We start from the raw sequence: 26940 nt of genomic DNA, 5'->3' as shown, positions 1-26940 counted from the left end.
AACTCATATTTTCAAGCTGTTTGTTTTCTTTTCCCTCTTGTGCTGCTTCTCTATCTAGTCTTCTGGACCTAGTGGTCCAAATTATTTACTCTTGTGGCAGGGCAGAAGTTAACCATAACCTCTCAAAAAAGCAAGTACAGGTTGCTGCAAACAAAACAAGACTTCATTGTTATCAATTGGCTTTTTTATGAGCCTTCAGTGGCAGCCTAAGAGCTTCTGCTTAATTAATTGATTTATATTATCTTTATTGTTCTGTTGTGTTTCTTACCTGCTTCTGCATGTTTTGAAAAAAAAAAAAAAAAAGACAAACCATGATAATCAAAGAGACATAAGTTTTATTAGCTGCAATGTAGCCTTACAAATTACCAAGGGCATTCATCAGAGATTTGGTGTGTTACAAGTCTTGTAGAAAGTCAAGAATAGAAATTCCATGACATGTTAGATTATTGGGCGAGCTACAAAGCAAACCAAATGGCTGTTTGTGACACTCATATTGGTGTTTTGAAGGAATGTAAGAAAAGAGCAGCTGAGACATTGCATCTAATACCCTAAAACCATTTTCCTGAAAGATGGTAACAACTATCTTTAGTGAAAAACAGCCCTCCCACAAAACTCCATTAAGCATGTTCTTGGATTTACAATAGTCTTTTCTCAGTTTGTCTGAGAGACAGAGAATGAACATATAACTGGTTGTAAGTATGGCCTTGGATTAGAAATTTGCTAACAGAGGAAACTTTAGGGCTGAAAGTACAAAAAGAAAATGATAATGAAGATCCAGAGAGTTGTCTGCCAAGAAGAGTTGGGTGGACTGTATGATGAGATGGACAAACCTGCCTGCTGATGGTCATTGAACAGTCTTCTCCTAAGTGACAGCATCTGAAACAAAACCTGTGGAATACGTTGCATTGGTGTGGGGTGCTGTAGTCTGTTTCTTGGCCTTGCAGCAAAATTAGCCTAAGCAGTGTCTGAAAGCACACAGAGAACTTGATGCCGGATGCCGGATGCTCTAGAACTTCCCTGGGCCTCCAAGTAAAGCAAGCTGGTGGGACTGCACAGGGGAAATCATGTTCCAAGTGTCCTAGAAAACACAGAAATGTATCAATAATGGTTAAGCAAACAAAAAAAAACTGGTAAAAAGAAATACACACTCCATTTCCATTTCCATTGGAAATTCTTACCAAGAGTGGGCAAAATAAGGGGTCAGGAAATCACTGTGCCCTGGATTTTTTCCTCATGTCGAGTTAATTACATATTAGGAAATACCCACTGAGAATACCAATTTTTTTCCCCTCCTCCTATGGGTAGATTACTTCATGGGTATCCTGGAAAAAGGTTCTGTTGTTCTTCAGAACATTTAATTGCACCCTTTTAGACAGGCAAAGCACCTGGTCTTGGGGCACACAGCCATGGTAGGGCCTGTTCTTGCCACTGAAGCAGGTATGTGGGATATTAACCTGAAAGAAATCTACTGTACTACATACAGCTCTATTATAAGTCAGGGCTGCATTTCAAACCAGTGCATGCTATTCTGCCTTTCTGCTGTTAAATCTAAATTACAACAGAGGGAAAAGTCAGTGGAAAGTAATTGTATGGCTAATTAAAACAGTTTGAAAAGAAGCAATTGCAAGAAGAGAAATTGCATTATAGGCAAGAGGAGAGGATGGTAAATGTTTAAATATGCAGCCTCCAAGTGTCAGTTTTCCTCAGAGAATGTCCCCCATATGAGAAGTCTGCTATTCAGCCGCGTTCAACCTGTAGGGCAGAAAATTTTGTATAGGAAAGGTAGAGCCTGGAGGCAGTAATGCTCATTGAGCTTTATGACAACCAGTGTGAGAGGCTTGGGATTGAAAGCAGATTTTAAGGTTTATTTTTCATTTTCTTCTCAAGTTCCTTAAAATGCTTAAAGGGAATGTGAAAAAAATTGCAGTTCTTTCTTCCAAAGACAATGAAGAGAGAAGTGACTGAGAGCAGTAGACAACTTTCAAAGCACTAAACAGAGGACATAATGAAACCCAGTGAAACCTTGCATGAAAAGCTGGTCAAAAAAAGAGAATGGATACAAAAAAAGAGAAAAGTCATTTCAGTGGAATAAGTGGACCCACTAAAATGGAACCTTAGTGTTTAATTCTTTAAAAATACACAGTAAAGGGCAATAAAAGGCTCAGATAGGTCCTGAAGTTTCTCTTTCACAGATGCGAGCTAAAAAAGGTAGACATTGAAATTTGGTTTCAGTCTCTTCTACTGACTTTGACTTTTACTATTTGTTAATTTATTGTTTAGTTTCTTCATTAAGGAAGCTGATAGGATTGGGAGCTTCTGACTCTTTTGTATGCTTATATTCCTTTCTTGCCCCCCCCCGCCCCCCCCGCAAGTCTTATAAAAATTCTTGTTCATCTACTTTAGTGCTTTATTACTCCTGATGTACTTATTGCTAGATAGCACACATAACCCTTAGGCATACATTAAGTTGTCTTCAGCCTTCCCTGGTTTCCTTTCCTGCCAGTTCTTCTGTTAGTTTAAATATTTATTTAATCTGTCCTGTACTCTATCTGCCTGTAATGTCATATGTGGAGACATCCCCACTTTTTACTTAATATGAAACTCAGTATCTTGTACATGTACTTTTAAGTCTTTCTCTTATATTAATTATAACCAAGTCCAGAATTGTGGTGTTTAGCTACATCTATCTTGCCAGCATTTTTTCTGAGCTCATTTACATCCATGGGGCTGTATTTATTTGTTATTGCATTGCCGAGACAATTTTTTGGCTTTTTTTTTTTTTCCCAGGGATAAGTTCCTAGTGTTCAAATGAAGAGAGATTTCTTTTCTCTGCTCCTCAGATTTGTTTCCTAGTACTTTGTATATTGAAGTGCCTGCAGAAGCAGACAGTGGTATGAATTTCTCTGCCAGCATTATGCTGGCATGTCGTCTGCTGGACAAGGGCCACCTGTCTGGCATTTCTTTAATCTCAGTCCTGTTACTGCTCTGTGAGCCCTGGCTAAGCCAGGTGATCTCCTAACTACCTGTTGAAAAACCTTCCCTGGTAAAACCGTTTTTTGAGGATCTAGAGAGCAAATGTTTCATGTACTTTGTCCTCTATGAAAGCTTATATCAAATACCTGAATCCTTGGTACTTTGTGACCAGACATGAAGACTTTAATTTACTCTTTTTCCAAGATGAATTTGTATTCAGTTAGATAACACTCTTTTTTTCCCCACCTTTGATAATACAGCCACCCTCTGCTGTACACATCATGGATTAGCTGCTGTGAATTAGCTGACTTTATTTGTAGCAGTGTATACTTTTCATCATTTGTGTTTAAGGGATTCTTCCTCTTTAGGGAAAGCCTCGAGATTTACATAACTTGCATTATTGAGGCTCTGATAAGGCAGGCAACCACATTATCATGTACTTCGTAACCAAAAGAGTTTAAAACCAATCTGCAGTATTGCTTTAAGTAAAAGTTTCAACATCTCATAGCTGAAGTACTTCTTGTCTTCTTATACAACTTGAAATTTATTTTTTAATATTAAAGTGCCTCAGAAATGTCGTTGGTGTAACAGTAAAAATAGATTTTGCGTATTTTCTGAAATGTGGTGTATGAGACGTGAGAGAGTTTCTGTGAGCGGGAAAAAATAGTTTTCTCAGAGGACTGAGTGAAGAACAGAGAGGTCAATTTTAAAACCTTTCATTTTGTGTGATTACAGCCATGCTGCAAATGCCATTTCACTATAAGGAAGGACTTTAAAACGTACCTTATTTCCTGATTTCTGCTCCAGGTCAGATTAACTAAAATGGTTATTGTGTCACCCTAGAGATTCCAGCTTGCTGGAAGACCAGACTTTAAACCCTATTTTTATTATTAAAAAGGCCAGCAGCAACAAAGACTATTTTACAAGTTCTGAGACGTTTTCATAGCAATTTGATCTTTATACACAGGTTTTTAGAACTCTTTGTACTGCAATTCTTAGCATATGTGAAATCAGAAAGGGGAGGAAGGAAGCATGAACATTCATTTGCCACTTGCCTGTAACCCATCCTCTCTTAATGCCCTTCTCAGGGAATTAATTTTGAATAGGGCATGTGTTGGGTTGTTGTGTTGTGATGGAAGAGCAGCATCTTTCAGCAGATGAAGCAGGTCAGGTTGAGGAGCAGCCTGCTAGTTTAGGGGTCCAATGTATGGTGCAGCTCCCCCCTGCTCCTGTGGAATTACCATCACACACTTCAGTCTTCAAGGAAGATCAATCTGTTGTCAAGATGAGTATGATGGTGTGATTTCACCTGGGTGTGACAGTTCTCTTTGTATCCTATCGTACTCAAAGACACCAATGATAATAAAACTGACCTCTAGAAGGGAAGCCATGCAGCTTCTCTATGTTATATTTTAATAAAGTGTATATACTACTTTTAATACAGTAGTATATTTTCTACTACTATACTTTTAGTATAGTAGTATATATTTTAATAAAGTGTATATATTCTACTTTTACTGCCCCTTATACAGTGATCTTTCTTCCCTAACTTACATGCTACAAAACTAACCATTAAATAAAGATTTGACTCCACATAGTCACTTCTTGCTCTTTCCTATCTTGTTTAGGAAAATCTGGCAGTAGTTAGCCAGCCAGTATCCTCAGGTATCCCTTGACATTATCTGCCTGTCTTCTCCTTATCCCGTGCTTTTTACTGCTCACACAATGTTTAGACCTTTAATCTTCAATTTTTAATGGAACAAAACTTGATGAAAAGATGATTTTGCTGGCTTCAGCAGGGTAATTTGGATGCCTGCCCATATCGCTTAATGGGGATCTGTTGAGTCCATTATAGAAATTGAGTGTTTAAATTCATTTGTCTTAATTATGTTCTCAGAAAAATCCCTGAGATGTGTACAATGCAACAAGATTATGATTTTTTTTCTTCTTCTGCTCCAAACCTCTGGTGAGATTCTTTATGATTTGAAAAATCCTTTGACTAGCTAGGAGGTGCAAAATGTATTGGAGAGAGCAGATGTTGGTAATGACATGTGATTCCAGCATTGTCTTGGGAACTGCCTGGTCAAAGATGCATCAGTTCTGTTTCTAGAAAGCACATCTTTTTTATATAGTCTCCCAAGTGTCATCCTCTCCTTTGTAACCTCTGCCAGCACTGCCCTCCAGCAGCATTGCTCCCTCCTGCAGTGTGTCTGTGCCAGCAGCACACTTGGTCTGCTAGAATTCCATGGAGTAAATGGTGATGGTGCCAGTCCTCAACCAGAGCAGCATCCTGATGCTCCCCCATGAGAGCCTCAACTTGCCCAGTCCCCTCCACCTCGTGCTGATGCTGACCCAAAGCCCTGTTGGTATTTAATTCATAGCTCTGCCTTTTGTCCTCACACTTGACCATGGCTGCCCATCAACAGCAGCTGTAAAAAGGGGAGAGGGGCTTATTTCAATGTTGCTTCAAGCCAGAGGTGTTCAGCAGCCACACGTTTTTGACAATTCTATCTGCAGTAAAGCTAGTTGATGTGTGTTTTGTAGGGTTGAGAGGGAATGGGGATGTGTTTTCCACTGGTTCCCAGGAATGGAAGCCTTTAGACTAATAAAAGCTTTTGGTTTGTTTTGCTTTGTCTTAAGTTTAATGGCTTTAAAAGTCATTTTACTTTGAGTGTAATGGTTCCTAAACTAAAGCAAATCATCTTTCCCCTTCTGGTTTTCTTTTTCACTGGAGCCTTTAGGAGTTTAATCTTTTCCCAGAGGGGTGCTGCGTGCATGGCATGTTGCAATGCCCTTTCTCATGGCAAGAAGACTGTGGTGTACATGTGACCATCATGATGACTGAACTACACTGCTAGCAGGAAGGAGTGCTTTACTTCTGCAGGGATGCTCCATAACTGCTTGTAAGGATGGGTGGCTCCAGGCTCCAGGTGTTGGAGTTCTGGGCAGCTGAGGCTGAAAGTGAGCACCTGTCTCTGCCAAAAAATCTTAGCATTTTATTGCAGAGATTTAACGCTTATTCTAAGTATTTTATTGCTCCTGCCTAAATCTTTCACAGTTTGTGAAGTTTCAAATTTTTATTTTAATTTATTTTCACTTTCCCCCATCTCTGATTGGCTGGAGTGTGTTACTGAATATAAAGATATGAAATTTTATCTATATGTGAGATTAAAGGAAAATTTATCTTAAACATTTTATGCTAGTAGGCTGGCTGGAGTTAACCTCAGACAATTGCAAAATAGTAGTAGTTTGAAAGTTCATAGTCTGTATTCTTGAAAGCAGTCGTGTCTATTTGGATAAAAACAAGTTGACTGAATTGAGTGAATTTTGATAAATAAGGTTTTAATTGTGTACACTGCACACAAAAGCAAGAATAGTGTGTGTGGTAAGTGAATGGTGGTATCTAGCTTCGAAGAAGTACTACTGTGTGAAGAAGTACTACTACAATAAAAGCCTCCATAGGGTGATCACAGATGACTTGCAAACAGTGCTGTTTTCAAAACTGAAACATGCCTCCCAAAAACTCTATTCTCAACATATTTGTTAAAATCTTGCTTTCCCTGATTTCTGCTGAAAAACCTTGAGCAGTTTGAGTCTTCCAGAGAACACTGTGCTTTTTGGAATCTTGACCCGAAATACTGTTTTTATTTAAATAGCCTAGTTGCTGCAGTACCTGATGTGAAGCTGCTGCCATCACTGAAGTCTACTCATATGATGTAAACTGAGGCTTGTAACAACACTCCCCCAGAAACCACCCAGCCAAAAGCTCTCTTCCCCAAAACGCTCCCCCTGAAACCCAAAGTATTTCTTGGTTGTGGATTCATCTCTATTTAAGTGGTAGCAAGTAGGAGACTTACACCATGTAGGGACTGCAAGCTCAGTTGTTATCAGCTGCTCTTCTCCTCTCCAAGTGGGATCTCTAAGAGCTGAAAAGCAAGCAAAATCATAAAATCATAGTGTTGCAGGCTAGGTAAGCAAGATATCTGTACTGACTGGGTGAGGAAGTCCAGGGAATTCATTGGGTATATGATGGGGGAGGGCAGGAGATTTGGATGCTTTCCTACCCATGGTATGGCTGTACTTTAATTTTTTTATGATGTGCACACACATCCATGCAGAGAATCCCCATCTGAACAAACTTCTAAGTCCTGGGTTTGGGGAGGATGTGGGCTACAGAGCTATACTAGTTGCAGGTCAGACCAGCCCAGGGTTGACATCACCCAGAGGTTTAGGTTTGGAAAGCCTTCCTTCTCCATCCAGGCTCCAAGTTGGACAGCTGGTGGATCTGGAAGCAGTGTGGTTGTATTAGTAAGGTGGCTGATCTAAGACAGTAAGTCTGTCAGCAGACTTGACTGGGTTGAGCTCCAGAGCAGCTGGCATCAATAATCATTGAATAGCATGTGTCTCAAAATACAAGAATAAAACTTCTTTTTTTTTTCATTTTTTTTTATTTTAATCCTCTTTACTATGGTTTTCTGTCCCATCCCAAGTTTACCTAACCCAGATGAAGGTTGTTTCTAATGATTTCTTAGTGTTCAACAGTTTGGGAGGTGAGTGAAAATAAACATGCACTGTATCTCTACCTTGCTCCAGATGTTCCTCAACATTCACATATGTACTGGGAAAAGAAAGAATAGTAGTCAACTAGCAGCATCCTGTTAAATTGGGTAGTATAGTGTTTCACAAAGGCAATATTAAGTGCTGAGTTCAGGTAATAGAAGAAATTGGGTATCTTTCTTGTGCAGTCAGGAATTGAGATTTTGAAATAATAAGAAAACCAGGTCACATAACCTGGTAACTTCAATTTTTAATACTAATCCCGCTTCATAAACCAGTTCAGACCAAGATTTTCCATTAACCAGAAACAACAAACCTTATGAGGTAAGGAAGGAGCTGCAATGCTTGTCTTAAGGTTGCATCGATGCCACAATGTGGTCTCCATAAAAGGTGTTACTTAAACAGTGTTGTCCATTGGGCTCCAAGCAAGACTGAGTACTGGAATTTGTCCAAAGTGACTAGAAAGAGGGGAAAGATGCTGTGAAACACATCGTTTCTGGAGGAGCTATAGAGCCATCTGAAACAGCTTTAAAAAGAACCTTTAACATAATGTGTATCATAATTAATGTAGATGTTTTCTTTTTAAATTAGATGCAACAGTTGGAATTAGCACAGATGCAACAAAGAGAAGCCAACCTCACTGCTTTGGCAGCCATTGGACCAAGGAAGAAAAGACCATTGGATTCATCAAACATTGGATCTGGGCTCGAGGTACAGACGTGGCTTGCAATGACTTGCATGGTGTTACATCTTCATCCTGAATTACATTTACCTTTCCCTGTAGGAAGAAGTGTGAATTCTTTAACACAAAATGGTTTGTTGTGTTCTGTAAGAAACCTAGTTTGTGTGATAGGTGCTTGAAAGGATTGTTTCTGGTAAATGTGATGGGAGTGTGTAATTGTGTGTTAAAGGAAAGACTGTGCATAAGAGCACTGTGTGTAAAGGACTAAATTAAATAATGACTCAGAAATTCCCATCTATAATGGAGGGTAACCAAGTTGTGGTGGCCTTCCACAGGGATAATTGTCATGGCCCCTCAGATGAACTCACAGTTCCTGGTTTGGATGGCTTTTGAAATGGCTCTTGATTTAACATTTGACTGAGCACATTTATCCATGCACAATGCATAGGGACTCTTCTCAAATATTCTGTGAGTTCACCTTGGCTAGGTTCTCCCAAAAAGCAGTAAGTCAGTCAGTAAAGCTAGACCATTCACTTCCTGCAATGAGCCAGATCATCTTCTATGGCTCATGTTAAATACTGAAAGTGCTTTTAACGAACCTTTTCTGAGTACATCTCTCAATATTCCGAAGAGTAACTGTTCCCAGTACCTGGGAAGCTTTTGTGGCTGCAGAAGTCCTGAGGAGACTGACAGCCTACTTCTGTTAGAGGTCATCATCTTTGCTGGAGATGGGAGAAATTGGTGTTACAGCCACTATCATGAAGCCTCGATATTGCTCAAGTGAAAGGCTGGTTGGCCTGACATAATCACAATGATCAGGAGCCTGGAAAGTAACTCTTGTGTGGAGGCAGTGGTGGTAAAGTTGTCCTTTCTGATGAACCTTCAGTCTTTTTCATTCTTGTTGTCTGGGAAGTTTAAATAGATGGTAGGATTGAAAATACTCTGTCATTTTAGCATAGCAGAGTCTGGGAGGACCTTGTCCTCAGTTATTTGCATTGTAACTGAGATGGTGGTGGCAACTGTCCTGTAGTTTTTCTTCATCTGGACTGTGACAAGAGGCCTCACTAAGCAGGTGAGATAGAGTTGCTTCAGTTAATTTTTAATTTATTTTTTCCCTGACATGGATACAGAATTAGGTCTTTGAATACTCCCTGTTAACCACAAGTGAAGGGAAGCAGTCTTTCTCTAAACAAGCTGCAGAAAGCAGCATTGACAGCTTTTCAGCAGCTTTTCTTCTCTTCTTTGAAGTTTTTAAATGCACTTTCACACGAAGCTAAATGTATGGGTTTGTTTTTTTTTTAAATACCACTGGAAAAACTTGAAAAAATCAGTCTAGCACAAGAACAGTTTTCCCCATCCTTTTCTCGTCTTCCCCCAAGCTTCTATCAGGTAACTATTCCTGTTCTTCATAGTGGTTTTCTGTAATTATTGCCAGATTTGTTTCTGAATATTTAACAAGTCTGCCTGTTAAGTAGTTTTCAGTTATTTCTCATCATCTGTGGTATGTCTGCTTTATTAAAAGCTTCATGAGATTATGCCAAAGTGAGGCAGATAACAGTGTTGCTGTTGAAAGCTGGTGATCCATTATTTACTTTGCCACTTCAAAAGAATGTGGACACGACACGCCTAAAACTGACCCTAAACCTTGATAACATTCCATTGTCACAATTTTACCTGCTGTATTTTAAGCAGCTTGTCTTATGGCTGCCATATAGACTGATTTGTAAGGGCAGTATGTGAAACTGATTCTGACAGTGAAACCATTTTGGTTTCTTGCATGCAAGCTTGCATTCCAGTGCCTAGTTCTTAGGCTTCATGCTACCAGAAAGCATTTCCCTGCAGACCTTTTTTTTTTTTTTTTTTCTATTTTGTGAAATTATGCAGGATAGCAATCCTTGAGAAGGATGCTTAGATTTAAATGTTTTTAAGTGTCCCAATATATCTGAGCAGGATTTATAAAAGGCTTAAGACTCCTCATGTAGAATAAAGAATGGTTTTGACAAACACTCTCTAGTTCAAGAAGCAGAACATTTGTAATACATTCATGATAACATGGCAAAACATCCTGAGCAGTAAACAACATTCCATTCTTCAGAGATGAAAGGAGGTCTTTGAAACTGAAAGCAAGTACAATATGGCCTTAGGCTGATACACATTTGGGCATCTTTAAAATCATTTTGGGCAACCTGTCTGAGAATAATTTAAACAGGCAGGATGTGCTTTTTCATTTCAAATTGCAAATACAGACAAAATACAGAGTGCTTTACTCTCAAATAATCTTAAATGTCAGAACTTCTAGACTGTGCAATGGCAAGTAAATATGTGCATAATACTCCTGTGACTTTTTAATTATTTTTTTTTAAGACTAATAACTTGGTAGATGTGTATGATGGAAGAAATTATTCCTAAATATTAATGATATTTAACATTATTGAGTGAAATCACTGATGCTAACTGGATTAAGATTTTTAACTATGACTTCAGCTTTCTTTGGATAATGTTCTTTGTACAATGTTTGTGTCTCCTATGGCCATGTCAGCTCTGTACAGCTTCTTTTTATGGTTGCCTACTGCAATAATTAAAGGAAAGGAATTGTTTCAAGCAATTATTGATGCAAACCAAAGCCCTAATGTATTTGGGCACACAGGGAGGAAATAATCAGTTACAGTATGTATTTAAAAAGTGAAAGTCTTTAAGCAAATTTGTCATATATTTACCTTTCTTTATTCAGTACCAATATGTAATGGATATTGGGAAAGTTCAGTTCAGCAAACTGGGTTGGTTGGATCTGCTGCCTACTGTTGCAGTAAATGTGAAGGGCTCAAACCAGCATTTTAGGGAGCATAGTGTGCTAACATATCCACAAATGAGCATCTGTGTTAAACTGGGTTGATTCTTCAGCCCAAGGTTTTCTATTTCTTCACACACCAGCACTGGGCTTTGCTCCTCTTGTGAAAAATCTTTTTCCCAAGATACTTGAGCACATGGTTCCTGCACATTCATCTTATTTTGATGTCTGAAATTGTGCTTTTCTTGGTCTTTCCAGGAGACCTATTATGGGTCATTTTAATGTGGTAACTAGAACATGTGGTGACACAAGCATGTGCTTTCCAGCTAGAAGCCTGCTTGGCAGCAGCCTCATCACCTCATAGCATAACAAGTACAGAAAGAATCTAAATATTGCCATGATTACTTGTGTATCTCTAAAGTTGAAATAGCAGTAGGGACAAATCCATGATGATCATGGAATGAAAAAATAAGGCTAATGCTCTAGGGCCTAATTAAAAAAAAAAAATTAAAGAAAATACATCAGCGTAATGGGAATTCTTTTTCCTTTCTTGTTGGAAACACTAGTTTGGGTAGTTTTGCATGTTCTCTTCACTGCAACTTAACATTTGAATGGTATTGTTCAGAAAGAGCAATTTGAGAAAGCCTTGGTAAGAAAATCCCTCTGTTGTGAAAATGTGTTAATTGGTGCTACTTGTAATCCAGAGGTGGCAATATCTTCATCTCTCTCATTCTTATCCCTCTGGAAAGTTTTGGATACAATGAAGAGGAGAGGCCTTCAGGTTTCATTTATATGTGTCCTGGGGTTTGTGCATTTGTTACCCACCTCTCCTCCTCCCCTAGTTTGAGGGCATGTGGTAAACAGTAATGAATTAAAGGGTAGGAAGAATTGAAAACTAACTCGTCTTGGGAGGGGAGGACACTTCTAAAACAAATAAGAAAAAAGTAAACTTGAAACCACAGACTCATTTTCCCAATTCTTTGTTCTGTTTCATAGCTTTTACTGGTTTGTAACACGCCCCATAATGTTTTCAATGCTGATAAATAGTCAAGGATTTTTAATTTTTTTATTAAGTTTTACTGCTTTTCTGTTGACAAAGCCATTTTGGAAACATCTTTTTCTCATTTCCACTGTGACTGGGATCTTAGGAATTTGAAGACTATAGTTCTGAGTCCTTAAACTTTCTTTTCTTCTATTCAGAGGTGTCTTGGGTGCAAGGTCATCTTTGGCCTTGTGAACCAAGAGCTGTGTATTTGTGCAGAATCATGCACCAGGGACGAAAAATGTCTGCAGATGTTTCTGAAAGTAGATTCAGAAGACTGGCTGTTACACTTATGGTCGTTATCCGAATTCTTCTACTTTGTATAGGAAAACTTAGTTGAATACTAGTACTTCTGTGTAATTTTTTGGGGTAGACCACTTGCTTTGCGTTACTTTTCTGGCTCCATGATAACCATTAGAACTTATTATAACTTAGAAGTGATGCAGTCTCTCCTGCCCCAAAGGCTGTTGGTGCTGAGTTCTTCACTTGCTTTCTTCCAGGTTGGTTCCACTGACTGACTCAGGGGTGTACATTTCGTATATTTTCTTTCTTTTTGCTAGATCTAATGGCAAAGGAAATTCCACTTTACAGATACTGCTTGTGTCTGTTCTGTCCCTTGCCAAGACTGGCTGCTCTGTTAGTAAGTGTGGGTCTTGCCTCGTCACAGGCTTTGCTGTGGAAACATAAGCTACTGCAAGTAGTTGCTATATAAGTAAATCATGCAGCTGATATGCTGTGGTCAGTGCAGAGCCATTCAAATACTCCCTTTCTGTCAAACTCTGAGCCCTGGCCAACATACTTAAAATAATGTGATACTTCCAGGGTTGTGCATTATCTAATACAGCAGTCCACACTTGCATTCTCCTTCTGCATAGAAGTTTGGCAAGAAAAAATGGAAGAAATGCCTTGTTTACCACAGTGGTCATTGTCCCATTTTTAGTATTGACTGTGGGTGGAGGAAATGAGCTTGTCATCTTCTCTTGTGTCTGCCACATCTGATCATTGTTAGCAGAACTTAAACTTACCCTTCTTGCTTTACAGCTTTGGGATGCTGGTATGCACATTGATTAAACATATTCTGTATACAGTGCTTGTTTAAGCTTTGGAAATGTTCTTTAGGTTGACCAAGGAAGAACTAAGCCTTTGAGCAAGAAGTCCTTTCTGCAGAATGGAAGTAAACCCAACTCTTCCAAGTGACTGGGGAAGAGATATGATTTGTTTATGCTGGTGTGTAACAAGAGAGTGGCTATTTTATTTTAGTATTATTTTTATTTATTTTTTTTTTTTAAATTTTAATTTTTTATTCCCAGAAGGGGTTTTGCTCTTATAAGTGGTAACTGTAGAAGCTACTGCCATTCGTTTTGGCCATAAGCTTTTCTGATGAGGGAACACACTAGGATAATTCATCAGCTTCAGTATTGGTGTTAAGGATATGACTAAGTGTGAATTTAAAGGTATGAATTGGCTCTGCAGCAAATGATAGCTCACTGTGCAATGAGGCCACTGTTTGGTCTTTGGCATAGGTACGTGATAGTCTGCTAAAGTATTTTCTTAGAAGCTGCATAAAATTAATTTAAAAGCAATCACTTCAAATTGGGCTACTTATATATAAGTAGGTGTTCATAACAAGGCTACAGAATCTGTTTCTACACTTCAGTGGTTTCCCTCACTTTCTCTGTGTCTCTTTCTCTCTCTGTCACACCTTCCCCCAGCCCATAGGTATTAAGTGATACTGGAGGGTGAGGTATTTTCTACTTTGCATATGCTTAATGTATGCAGACTTTTGATTTCAATTTCTGGTTCTTATTTAAGCACTTGGACAACTGAAGTGTCTATGACATGGTCATACCTTTGGGGAAGAAGGGAGCTAAAAGTTACTGCAATTACAAAATGTCTTCAGCATCTTAGTTACCTGTTTCAAGACCTAACAAAGCACAGCTCTGTCAGCTAAAGAGTTTCAGTTTCTGTGCTGAATTTCCTGGTGCCTGTCAGTCTAGGCTATACACTTGATCTGAATTTTTTCCCCATGTAAATAAGCAAAAATATTCTCAACTGCCATTCACACACTTCAGAAATACAGTTCATTGGCCCATATCGTGCTTTCTCTGTGCTAGAGATGAACTTAATTCTTCTTATATGTGAAAGAGATCTGCAATTTAAATGACTAATTGCATTGTAGCTTTAGGCTGAACATATTGGTAATGCACAAATGTTGATGACATGTGAAGGGTCAAGAGATTTATAATTTAGTTGACAATACATTGCTTAAAATGATGTGGCAAAGAGCCAGAAAATTTCAGCTTAATAATTGTCTGTTAACTAACATGACATATTTGTATAGGATTCATTACCTCCAGGTACAGATTAAGCATCTGATGTACCCATAAGAAGTGACATGCGTACATGAATCTTGGGCATAATAGTGAATAAACTGACATTGCATTCACAGTAATTTGTTTCAATATGTAAAACATGTTGTTGCCTACATTTGAAAGGACTTGTAGGAATGTTGCAATGAAATCTGAAGAAAAATATGTAATTGAATGGAGTTTTCTATTATATAGATCTGACAGCTCTGTGACGCTTTTTTGTAGGCTACAGATAACATCATAAATACACATTTGTTTTCAGCTGCACAAAAAGCAGTCTGGACATAGAGATCTGAGTCTTTCAGCTATTGGCTTGAGCTACCTTAATGGTCTATAGGGTTAAAAAAAATATAAAATCCCCAGACCCCAACCTAAAACAACCAACTTTATTTTAAAAAAAGAATCTTATAAATATTGAATCATGTAATATTTTAGTGTTGTGAATGTGGGAGTATTTCTGTCAGACTGAAGTTTGTTAGAACAGGCAGCATCAGTAAGCTGGCTTGCCACCAGACTGCTATCAGCTTCTTTCACTTTGTTTTCTCTGGCCTACATTAGGCACTTGTGTGTACGAGCAAAAATGTCACAATTTTGCCAGGGTCTGTTCCTTTCCCCTGCCTGCTGGAGAAGACTCAGGTAAGTGCTAGAACAGAGTGTGTTAATGTTTTTTTAACTCTTGTTTCCTCTTATGAGACAGAAATGTGTTGTGTGTTTTACAGCTGGGAAACCAAGTACAGCATACACTAGATACCACTGATCTCAGGGTGACCACACATGACAGAGATGGGGGTTGAACCTGGATGCTTTTGCTTCAATTCACTAGGTGCTCTTACCACCTTTCAGCAACATCTCTGCTGCACACAGCTGTCATTTTTCAGTGTTTGGGGATGTCACTGGAAAGTGTCTCATGACTTTGCTTCCTTCTGCTGGTGGTATTTTTATAATGTGCAGCAGAGCTGCAATAACAGTTTACTCTCTTGGGATCTTGACTCTGGGCCTGTGATATGTTTATGCCATACCAAAAATTGAAATGAAAACTCTTGGCTTGACTTTTAAGCATTTGACTGAGTACTCTTCTCCCTTAAAGTTTCTCCCTCCCAAGAGTTTAAAATTTTGAATTTTGGTTGGTGTGAAGTCACTGAATTTGGGAAAGGGAGTGTGTACTCCCCCAGGAACAGATTACTGAACCTGACTGGAACTTGGTGGGGAGGGACATGTCTGCAGACCTCTATGAGTTTTGTGTCAGGGCCTGTAGAACAGCTCTGAGCACTTTTGAAATCCTTGTCGGTATCCATGGTCCAAACTTGAAGATGCCAAGCTCCAGATACCTTGCAGACTAGAAGAAAGGTAGTAGTGGTGGCTCTGTATTAACTTCACTCTTGCCTTTTCAGAAAATTGGTATTTCATTCTCTATCCAGCCACTGGAGAGAGCTCTAGAGACCTTTAAACAGGTTTCAGAGCAACCTCTGAATGAAACTGGCTGTTCAACAGCTTGGGACTACAGCAGGAGCAGCACAATGGGTTCTGCTGCCAAGTCAGTGCAATTGATCTCTGTCAGGTGTTTATAAAAGGCTCTAAGGGTGACAATGTGCTGCTGTGGAAAAGGTGCTGATTTGGGCTCAATTCTGAGGATAGTTCAAAAGCAGGACTGATGCTGTTGTGACCTCCTGGGCCTGTTTTTAAGCCAGTTGTCTCAGTACTGGGATGGGTGGTTTACAGTGGTGCAGTTACACTGCTGTAGTGCCTCACCTGGCTTACAAACAGGGTCTGTCAGCTGTGATACTGAGGCTGACTAGTAGAATCTACACTGGTAGATGGCCCTCCTGGGCTGCATGTGTCTGGCATTTCCCTTTTGGAAGGAAGGCCAGGGTGGTGAGGGTTTACTGAAAGGCAAGAACTTCAAGGAAACAAAAAAAAAGAGCGAGAAAAAAAGAAGTTGCTAGTTAGAGCACTAATAATTAGATGTTGCAGAAGGGGGATACAGGCTGATTGCAGTACCTTTTGTTAGAACTGATTCTACAGGGATGCATTTTCTATTTGTTTATCTTTGTACTTGTGTGTGACCTGGTTGAAAAGCAGCAATTTTCCCCTAGAAATAGACAAAGCTGTCTTGGGGTATGCTGAAGACTAGCAGTGAAGAATCCCCCAAAACAGCAAGACCCAAGTGGTTGCTGCCCAAATGGGGGGAGCATAATAGAGATGTCTGGGAGCAAGGAGTCAGCTGGTGTCTTTCAGGTCGCAAAAGTTTTGTGCTTTTGAGAAAGGAGTATGTGAGATCTAAAGGAGAGGATTATTGACTGTTGCCTAGGGCCAGACAAGGTTGACCTCCTGCCCAACAGGAATTTGCTCACGTGGAGCAGCAGAGGACCCTCCCCTAAAGTGTCCCTTGTGTCGCTTGAGAGCTCAGAGCTGGGCATTTAATAAGTAAAGTCTTGGACATTAACAGCAGGGTTTATGATGGTTCTTTGGGATGTGCAGATCTTGGACCACTGTTTGGTCCAAGTTCCAAAACAAAACCAGGAAATACCAGTGTTTCAATATAACTGTGGAAGACAGTAGATAACAGGAGATAGTGCTCAGCACTGCATAAATTCACTTAAAAGTGGGTTCCCTAGCATGGTCCCTATCTGGACTGGAATGACCTAGGCTGTTTGTAGGTTTCTTTAATCTTAAACCATCATGTACTGTGAGAGAAGGGCACTTTCTTTGAACTTGTAGTAGGAGCTATTGGTTGTCAAAGAGCTCCTTGGCCCCTGAAATGCTGTGCTTGGTAGCTTTGATAAGCCAGAGTGATGCTATGGGAAAGTTAGAACTGTGAAAGGCTGTCTTAGTAAACAGGGGCCCAGGATAAGCTTTGACTTTGGATGTGGTATTACAGCATAATATCGCTTTATGTCTCTGCACTGGGCATGATGGGTAAGAATTTAAGAATAAACAAATCCATAACACTGTCTTCAAGCTCAGGCAGCTTGGTACTTCTGCCCTGTTGTAGCATCTTGCAGCTACAGCAGATTCCAAAGCGGGCTGGGTGATTTGTGCCGTCTGTCTCCCTTTTTGCAAGAGTGAACAGGATTGAGTGGCTTTGTTTGGTGTCTTTTTAAAGGTAAGACTTCTAGTCTAATGACTTATTTAAAGAGAAAATACTTTCACCTCAGTAAAGTTCTTTGAATTATAAAGGACATTGCTGTTGGGTTACTGAAAACCCTTGGGGTTTGTTTCATTTATAACATTGCCTCAGGCCTTCTGCTGCATCCTGTTGGACTGACCTCCTTTTCAACCCGTGCTGGCAGCTGCATTGCAGAGCTATCTTTTCCCTGGATCCTTCAGGGTTGTCATATGACAAACTTGAACTGTGACCCTTTTGTGTCTTACCAGGACAGCAGTGCCCTCTGTACAATGTGGCCAGCAGTCTTCCCCACGCACGCATTTGTTCCAAGCCATTTAACAAACTGAAAGTTTCAAATTATGGCATTTCATAGTGCTTAATAGTATTGACTGTAAAGCAAATGAAATGGTGCTGAATACCCTGCGTGCTGCTTGTAAAAAAATACAGCTTCCATTTCTGCAGTGTGCCCTGGGTTTTCTGTGGCTAGCATGTGCTCTCTGGTGAATCTCTTTATATTTTTAATAAATTTCAATGCTTCCACCCTAACAACAGTAGCATTTGCTGCTATATGTAGTCCAGCACTGGTAGTCATTTCTAATAAATGGGGGGTTTAAACAGATTTCTCTAAGCAAAGTGGGCAAAGTCATTTTGCAGAAGTCTTGCAGAGAGTGTTAGAGTAAGAATTGATATAGTTAACACTGCATCCAAGCAACACCATCTCCAAGTGGTGTTGATGCTGGCAGGCATTGCCTTGCTGAAGTTACAGAGACTGAGCACTCGTATTTGTACAAATTACATTCATTACCAAGAACCCTCCAGTAGTGATAAGAGACTGGCTGTGCAGCACAGATTGGCTCCAAGATAAGTAGCCAGTCTATTGTGCAGCTCATGGTAATCTTCCTCTTCCCCACCCCTAATAATAAATCTTGGGGCATTTTGGAAAGCATGGGGGTTGCTCGTTCCAGTAGCTTGAATATAAAGCTACTAAATACCATCATCTCCTACCAGTTGTATTTTCATAACCAAGCAAGGCAGCTGACTGAGGTGGATAGGCTCAGATACAGTGTTCTGAATATCTGGATGCTTTCATTGAGTATTTGTTGCCCTCTTAAAGGACAGGGCACAGATGATGGCTGGGATGAGTTTCTCCTGGCCATGTTCTAAAGCTAGGGTGCACTCACAGTGACAGTTTTCCTCATGAAGAGATGGAAATCTCTGGACCAAGCAGTAGTTAGAGCTGTGCATGACCTGGGGCTCTGCATAGGTACTGTGTTAATACCTTTTTCATAGCTGCCTGATCCTTTCTCAGTGCAAGTCTGTTTAGCAGACTTCAGTGAAACAGCAGTTATTTATCTTACCATATTAGTATAATTTTAAAGGAAGAAAGAACTGTGTGGTTGCTTTGACTGAAATAAATCATCAGCTGGCAAGTGCTTGCTTTGTCTTTTTCAGTATCTAATCTGCAAAGATTTTTAGATTGTTGGTTTTCAACATGGAAAGCTGAACATCATTGGGCTAGTTTTATACAAGTAGGCAGTATAATCCAACCAGTTTAGTTAAAACTTCTATTTACATGAAATTCTAATGTTTCTGATGGGTTTTTTCTTCCTCTCTCCCCCATTTAGGGTTTGAACAGCAAAGGAATTGCTGGATCATCAGGTTTTAGCCTTACGAAGCAGATGTTCTGTCCAAGAGTAACCCGTGTCTGTCTCAGGGACTTGATATTCTGCATGGAACAAGAGAGGGAGATGAAGCATTCTCTACGCTTGTACCATGCTCTTCTGAAGTGATTTGAATCTTGCATTTCACCATACTGTCTACTGCCAAAGATAACACTGAAGCATTGTTGCACTGTCTTGAAATTCCAGTTTCTGGAAAATGATCCGTTGTAAGGATAACTTGTTTACAGATAAACATTTTTTATTAAATACCTAACTTAGCACCTGTAAGGTTTTTAATAATACTTGGCTTAAATCAGTCTGTAAACCAGTGAAAACATTGAGCTGCTTGCATTTAACTGTCTTACAAGTTCTGAGGGCTTGATATGTGTACCTAGTTTATGTATGTCACTTGCTTCAGTACTCCAGAGTCTGCAACATTAATTCTATGTGTAGTGCCACCTTCCAACCCAATCTTATTTAGGGAAACAAATATCATTATATTGGCACAGCATAGCATGGCAACTGTATTTAATCATGAACCAGCAGTCAGTAAACATGCTAATGTATTGCCTGTCTGACTCAACATCTTAAATTTTCTGGGTTTAGAATTACTACTGGATGCTCATCAGTGGAGATCAAAGTAGCAAGCAGAAGGAATGAGGGATCCTTTCTACCCCACACTTTGCCTCGATTGCTCTCAGCCTTTCCTCTGAGAAAGTGACTGAGGGAAGGAGGACAAATCAGTCATTCTTGTAATTGGAAGTACATCACATAATGTAGCTAGGGCATACTTGGATGGTCATGGAAAATTTGGAGTTACTAAAAATAAAAGGAGTAAAAGATCCTACCTAAAAAGGGAGGGTAAACAGAAAAAAACAGTTTATCTTTCTGTGGATACAAAAAATAGCATTGAACTTGAGCATAGATGTGGAAATATACTAACAAAACCTGTTCTGACTACAAAAAAGGAAAAAGTTGAGATGCATTGAAACTCTGGCGCTGAAGACTCTCCTTGGAGAGGAGCAGTGTTTGCAAAGCACAAGATTCACTGCTTTAGAATATTGTTTTAATACTTTAATGTGGTGTAACAGGGAAGCTTCTCAAATAGAAAGTATTTAGACAGTTGCTTTGTTCCCATTCAGTGAGAAGGACGTCTCTGGATTATAAAGACTGTTAGAACAGGTTCAAAGATTGTCTACTTGCTGGTAAAGACTGCCTTGTGGTGGAATGAAAGCCCTCTGGGTCACCCTTCTCCCCAGGCTCCAAACATGTTGCCTTTCATGACACAGTGCTGTATAGTATGGCTGTTTCCCAGGACTGGTGGGAAAGACACTGACTGCATTCATGGAATCACAGAATATCCTGAGTTAGAAGGGAGCCCCCCAAGGATCATCGAGTCCAACTCAAAAGTGAACGGCCTGCACAGGGATTGAACACAGGACATAATTTGCACTGTGCTCTAACCAACTATTGAATGGCTTCCTGCTGAATTTTCTTTTCTTTGACAAGAAACAAGCTTCCTATGGTTACTTGGCATGCTGCTTCAAAACTTGAAGCAGCTCTTCACACAACTACTCTGCACTGTCAGAACCACTGTAGATGGTTACCAAATTCACAAAGTTGTGAATTGGTCATGTTGGTTTTTTTGGAACAGTAGTAAACTGCTTCACACAACTACTCTGCAGTGTCAGAACCACTGTAGATGGTTACCAAATTCACAAAGTTGTGAATTGGTCATGTTGGTTTTTTTGGAACAGTAGTAAACAAATCTAGTAAATGAATACTGTAAATTATTTATATATGTATATATAGCATATATATATATATATATATATATGAGAAAAGCAGTACTTTGACTATAGTTTGCAAGATATTGATGGCATCAGGCAAAATTGTTTTGTATTATTAAATGCTTAGCTTTACTTTTTATGTAAAGTGCAGCATTTTCCATATTTGTGTACTGTTATTTTATTGATCAGATGTTAAAAATTATTTTAAATACTGCATTAAAGCAATTATTTTATTAAAAATAATAAATTGGTAAGTTTGTTTCCTGACGTGAGAAGATCAGCACCTGAAGCTGTCAGCACCATGACTAATGGTGTGACTCGGAGAGCGCGTCCCAGCTGTCTGCCCATCGCAGGAGCTGGCACGGTTTCCTTACGTGACATATTAACTATGAACATCTCTGTTTGAAGGGGTTTTAAACAGAAATAGGTGACAGAGAAAAAGGATTGCTGGAAAGGGGTGGGGTGGGCAGGGAGAAAAAGCATTGTCTCATGTCTGATTTCCTCCTCTCAGCACGGAGACTGGGTTGTGGGGTTTTTGTTAACAGCTGGGCAGAGGTAAGAACTTTGCACATGTTCTGGGAAGCAAAAGCATGAACTGTGTCAGACTTCAGCAATGTGCTGTGGAAGCACTGTCCTAAATTATTTTTAAAGCAACTCACAATTAATTAAGTGCAGGCTGGAGAACCACAAAGAGCATCTGCAAATTGGCCTGCCTCTTTCTCTTGAAACCAGTGCAATACTGAAGTGAAATATGTTGGAGAAAATAATTTATAAATAGATACATCTAAAGGATTATGGATGATTCAGGTGTTTTTATGGCCTGCCTATGATGCAGATCACATGCTTTTATTGCTGCCAGAGCAAGCTGTCTCTCACCTGTAGACTCTCCCTGTGTGCTCCCTCTTCCCCCATGTGTCATGTCCACACCCACCCCACTCCCAAAAGACCTGTCAAATTCAAAAATTTTACACTGTAAGGAGTAGCAGATGTTTCAAAAAGGTTTTTCAGCAAGTCTTTAGGCCTAATTTCAGACAGGGACAGCTTTGTCTTTGGTGCAAAAACTGAAAATCCTTGTCTCCTTGCCAAGAGTTTGTCTTGCCTCCATTTGAGCTCAGCTTTGCTTCTGAGAAAAGTGTCCTCTAAAGTGGCATTTAGGAATGCCACCTGGGCTTTGCTCAGCCACATCAGGAATTAAAGGAGAGATCACCAGGGGTTCACTTCCATGCTTTTCCCCACTCTTCCTGCCCTTTCTGGGAATACTGAAATCCCAGTCGTAAGGTTATGAGGACAAAACCTGCTATCATACTCCCTTGCCTTTTAGTTCTCAGTGTTCAAGCTTGGGAACCTAGGGGAACTGTCAGTGCCACCGGTGCTGGGAGGGCTCTAAAGCTTGCTCCAGGCACTTCCTGCTTTCCAGCTGGCCTGCCAGCCTAATGGCTGTTCCTGATGCACTGAGCTGGCTGGGCAACTATCCCTGCCACTGAAGTGCTCAACCTTCAGAGAAAAGGGTAAACAGCTGTGGGGGGAAAGCTGTTGTTGCTTGCTTTTTACTACTATCTCAGCAGCATTCTATGCCAAATTTTGTGTATTACTTGCTGACAAAAGGGGGCCTCCCCTGTTTCTCCTCCAACTGCTGCTTTTTCCTTTTATTGCCATTTTGAAGTCTTAGTACTGAATCTAGCCCTTTGCACTGTCTTTGACTCCAGCTTTTCCCTTCTCCCCATGGGAAAGCCTAGCTGGAGTGCACTAACACACCCTGCAGCTTTGTTCGAGGTTTAATGAGGAAGGTAGCAGGGGATCGTGAGACATTGCTGGATGATTCCTCAAAGCCATTGCACTCTCTTGGACACTTTGACACGAGTAGCTTAAGGCTACTGTTTGCATCAAGTTGTTCTAGGCCCCCTCTCTTTGTAGGCACCTGTGTCCTGCCATGTGAGTGCACTGTGCTGAGCAAAAGTGCTGTCAGCTGTTCTCCAGGTTCATTTCTTTGCTCTGTTCTTTGCTTTCCTCTTCATTTGTAATCACTGGGGTGAAAGAGAGAGACTAAAGCAAGTGAGGATGTCCTGAAGGGGCAGACAGTCCAAGTGATTGGACTTGGTGAAACAGGCTTGTTCCCAGCAGCTTTTCAAATGAGGGCTGCTGGGCTTCTGAGGCCAAGTGCTCCATACTCTTCCCTGTGCACGTAGCACATGATGTCTGCACATGCTGTGAAAGCTGGATGCCATTGTTATCCCAGGTCCCATGGCCATACTCTGGAAATAACTTCAATCTGTAGTGAAGGCTTTACTGCTTTGAGGGGTGCAAAGCTGAGCACCAAGACTGTAGACCACAGCACACTGGACCTGTCTGTTTTGACACTTTGGGTTTTGGGCTCATTATGACATGTCAGTGGCTTGTCCCTCCCTCACTGGATGCAAAGGCTGCTTGTCTGCAGGCCACAATGCCACTGTTTCATTTGGTGCAGGCCTTCAGTAACCTAGACAAGCACCTCATCTGGCTTTGTAACACTGAAGGAATAAGCAATAAACTTCGTCCTTTCCTTTCAGATATATCCTATAGCCTCTTCTTTCCACTTCTCTTGCAGGCATGAGATGGTCACTCACTGTCTGCTCTCTGTAGCTATTCCTACATGTTAGCTGATAACTTTGCTACCCAGTCTCTCCTCATGAGCCCCTGCTTCACAGTTCCCCTTCTGGGGAACCTGGTTTTGAAAGGGTTTTTTGCTGTGAAGAAGGGAGGAAAAGGAGGATTTTCATCCTCGACTTTATTGGTTATTCTGGAGTGGAAGGAGATAGTGGCACAGGTCAGCCCACAGCCCTGAGGCTGCTACTTTCTGCGCCAGGAAGGTCCTTGCAGGAAGTTGGCATTTCATGGTGGCCAAGACTTCCACCATTAAGTCCTACTTCAGTCAGAGGTTTTCTACAAGGTCCTTATAGCAGTAGGTACCTGCCATCTCCCAAGGGATGTTTCCCTGGCACAGCCATCCAAAGTTCCTGCTGGACACCCTATCAGAGATGGTCATACATTCTCTTCCCCAGCCCCATCTCACCGTCCCACAGCTCTTCCATGTGTCTCAGAACTAGCAAAGGGTACAGAGCTTGTTTTGAGTGATTCAAGTGGACACTGAGGAGTGTCAGGACCCCACTGAGACCCCAGAGGGTGACCAGTATGTGTTTCACCAGAGTTCTGCCTGTTTGCAGTGTCACTAAAAGACTCCTTCCCCTGCACCCTGGTGGGAGGGAGCAAAGGTGGGGGTCTTCTGCATAGGTACTGCTAAGGCATAAAGTGCCTTGGCTTGCCACGCTCCCACTCCACAGGCTTTGTTTGATAACTGCTCTGCAGTTATCAGTAAGCAGTTACTGTCTCTACCAGATCACAGGGAATAGTATTTTTAAATCTATTTGAAATGAAAAAAATATATGACAGATCATCTGTATCTGTTTTTGAGCGCTAATTCATAATTATGTGTAGTTCCCCAAGCTTCTTGAGATATTTGCTCTTCTACTTTGAAGTGTTTAGCATGACAGGGTTTATTATTTACAGTTATTTTAAGGTGTTTCTTATATCTGTTCTTATAAGCTGAAAGGGAGGATGGAAGTATTTTTTCAAGTAATTATGTGTGAATATACATGTACTCTGTGTGTATAAGGATGGCTGAATAACTTTTAAAAAGAAATACTCTATGTAAAGACTGAGTTATAACAGCTCCCAGGTGTGAAACTCCAGCAACAAGGAGAGAGAGGCAGGAAGGAGATAAATTATCTTCTTTCTTTAAGAGGTTTCAAGTTTTAATGTGTTAAAATCCTTTGATACCTTTGTGCAAAATTGGGCAGAGAATAAAGACTCCCTTGAAGAGCTGATCAGCAGGAAGTCTCAAGAAGGAAGGGTAGGAAAAGGATAATGCATACAGAGAATCGAAAACAGAGTTTGCTCCTCTCTTCAGGAGCTTCAGTGATACATTTATGTGCATTCTGGCAGAGCCTTTCTTTTAGAGAAAAGACAGAAAAGGACCTTCCTAGAAACAAAATAAGTGAGTACCTGTACACAGACTGTGTATTTAACGAAGCAGACTTACTGAGGAAGAAATCCTTATATTGTTGCTTCCTCTTCAATGCAATTTTCATTTTTAACTTCATGTCTCTTACAATTTGGAAAACCCCTCTGTTATCACCTCATCTCTCTCTGAAGGACTAGCAAGTGCTGTCACCAGCACAGAACTGAGCTACTGTGGGCCACGTGCTGCCTATGGGAGTTGGTGGCCCAATGCTGAAAGAAGAGGCTGGACTAAGGAGATGTATAGCTACATTAGACATACCAGGAGACGTGTAAATACAGAGTGGCTACTCAGCATCTCGTAGCTGAAGCAGTTTTCCTCTACTGATGTGAATAAACCACGGTTAGAGGCTTATAGCCCATGTGAGCATCCGCCTTGCGTCAAGCTGAGGTGGTAATCAGGCTTGTGCTACCTCTTGTCAGGGCCAGGTCTGTAATTTTCTGCACCCTGCCTTTCACCAGCCTATTCCTTAGCCCTTTGCAGATGGGCTGGCAGGTGTTGCAAGCTCAAAGAGGCCTCATCTCATACAGCTCTCAGTCTTTGCTTCTAATTTGAAAGCTTTAGTCTTCTTTATTACAGGGGAAAAAAACTGAAAGTGACCCAAACGTCAGGTGCAGAAGGCAAATATTAAGCTTGTTTTTGCCTTTGAAATTCCACACTTCTTAGAAGCTGCTGGTGCCCCAGAGCTGGGGAGGATGGCTCCAGAAAAAGATCCCCTCAAGTGTGCAATCAGCCCTTCACAGCAGTCTGCTGAGGATGCTGGAACAGAAATCAGTGTTTCGAGTTTTTTTTTTTTTCCCATGCAGTAGAGAAGAACCTGTGGGAAGGTCCTGCCTATGTCCTTACACAAAACCAGGATATCCAGTTATTAGTGAGAGATACCTCCAGGGCAAGCTCAAATTTTGCAACACTTCCCAAGGCAGGGAAAATGCCCTGGGCTAGGGCAGTCTTGGGAAGAGAATGAGTCAGGAGCCTCTTCTCCTCTTCTCTTCTCTTCTCTTCTCTTCTCTTCTCTTCTCTTCTCTTCTCTTCTCTTCTCTTCTCTTCTCTTCTCTTCTCTTCTCTTCTCTTCTCTTCTCTTCTCTTCTCTTCTCTCTCTCTCCTCTCCTCTCCTCTCCTCTCCTCTCCTCTCCTCTCCTCTCCTCTCCTCTCCTCTCCTCTCCTCTCCTCTCCTCTCCTCTCCTCTCCTCTCCTCTCCTCTCCTCTCCTCTCCTCTCCTCTCCTCTCCTCTCCTCTCCTCTCCTCTCCTCTCCTCTCCTCTCCTCTCCTCTCCTCTCCTCTCCTCTCCTCTCCTCTCCTCTCCTCTCCTCTCCTCTCCTCTCCTCTCCTCCTTTCTTTCTTTTCTTTCCTTTCTTCCTTTTCTTCCTTTCTGAATGTCTTCCTTTCTTTCCTATCTTTCTTTCTCTTTCTTTCTTTCTTTCTTTCTTTCTTTCTTTCTCCCTTTCTTTTTTTTTTTTTTTTTTTTTTTTTTTGTTGTTGTTGTTGTTGTTGTTTTTTGTTTTTTTTTTTTTCTTCTTCTTCTCTGTAGTCCTGATCGAGTAAGAACTTTGTGGGGATGAAAACTTTGCAGAGACCTGACTCTTCCAGACCTCTCTGTACCTGGGTGAGGCTCCTCCACCTTCTGTGCTAGACTTCTGCCTTTTCAGGCTTTTTCTCCTTAACAGGCTCAACGTTCTGCAGTTCTGAGCCGCGTCTGGGAGCGGAGAAGCCGAGCTGACCCCGGGTGCAGCATTCCCCCAAGGAAGAAAGCCCGGGAGGCGCCACCCAGCCCTCGCAGAGTGGAAGGGGTAGTGTGCTGGCTCTTTTGGTGATTCTTTCCCCTCCCCCAGAAACACACGGATGATATAAAGAAGGGATCAAGAAGTGATTTGAAATTCCTGTTTAGCTGTAACCCCCCTGGGCGGCACCTGACACATCG

At 40.8% G+C, this 26940-nt stretch overlaps 1 protein-coding gene and 2 long non-coding RNA genes across 5 annotated transcripts in view; 1 reads left to right on the top strand and 2 right to left on the bottom strand.

The window, feature by feature from the left end:
* TAF4B (TATA-box binding protein associated factor 4b) overlaps positions 1-19524 on the top strand; it is a 70029-nt gene extending 50505 nt beyond the window's left edge. Inside the window, exons 14-16 of one of the 3 annotated variants that reach the window (XM_068190275.1) lie at positions 8122-8241; positions 15803-15945; positions 19143-19283. In XM_068190275.1, the coding sequence (XP_068046376.1) occupies positions 8122-8241; positions 15803-15945; positions 19143-19149 (270 nt within the window). In that variant the 3' untranslated portion in view covers positions 19150-19283. Of the gene's footprint in view, positions 1-5733; positions 5858-8121; positions 8242-15802; positions 15946-19142 lie in introns of those variants that run through there. The other 2 variants (XM_068190266.1, XM_068190286.1) reach the window with 2 other exon arrangements.
* LOC137474053 (uncharacterized) lies at positions 17875-26110 on the bottom strand. The gene is made up of 2 exons (XR_010999121.1): positions 25044-26110; positions 17875-19243 (listed from the first exon to the last, which is right to left on the bottom strand). It is a non-coding gene; the product is annotated as an uncharacterized lncRNA (long non-coding RNA).
* On the bottom strand, positions 20077-24039 carry LOC137474055 (uncharacterized). The gene is made up of 2 exons (XR_010999122.1): positions 20841-24039; positions 20077-20737 (listed from the first exon to the last, which is right to left on the bottom strand). It is a non-coding gene; the product is annotated as an uncharacterized lncRNA (long non-coding RNA).
* Positions 26111-26940: the final 830 nt, after the last annotated feature.

Source organism: Anomalospiza imberbis, chromosome 1, assembly GCF_031753505.1.
Source record: "Anomalospiza imberbis isolate Cuckoo-Finch-1a 21T00152 chromosome 1, ASM3175350v1, whole genome shotgun sequence".
In the NCBI taxonomy this organism is placed as follows: Eukaryota; Metazoa; Chordata; class Aves; order Passeriformes; family Viduidae; genus Anomalospiza; species Anomalospiza imberbis.
The sequence above is the reverse complement of the archived record's forward strand: the minus strand, read 5'-3'. Positions and strand labels throughout refer to the sequence as shown.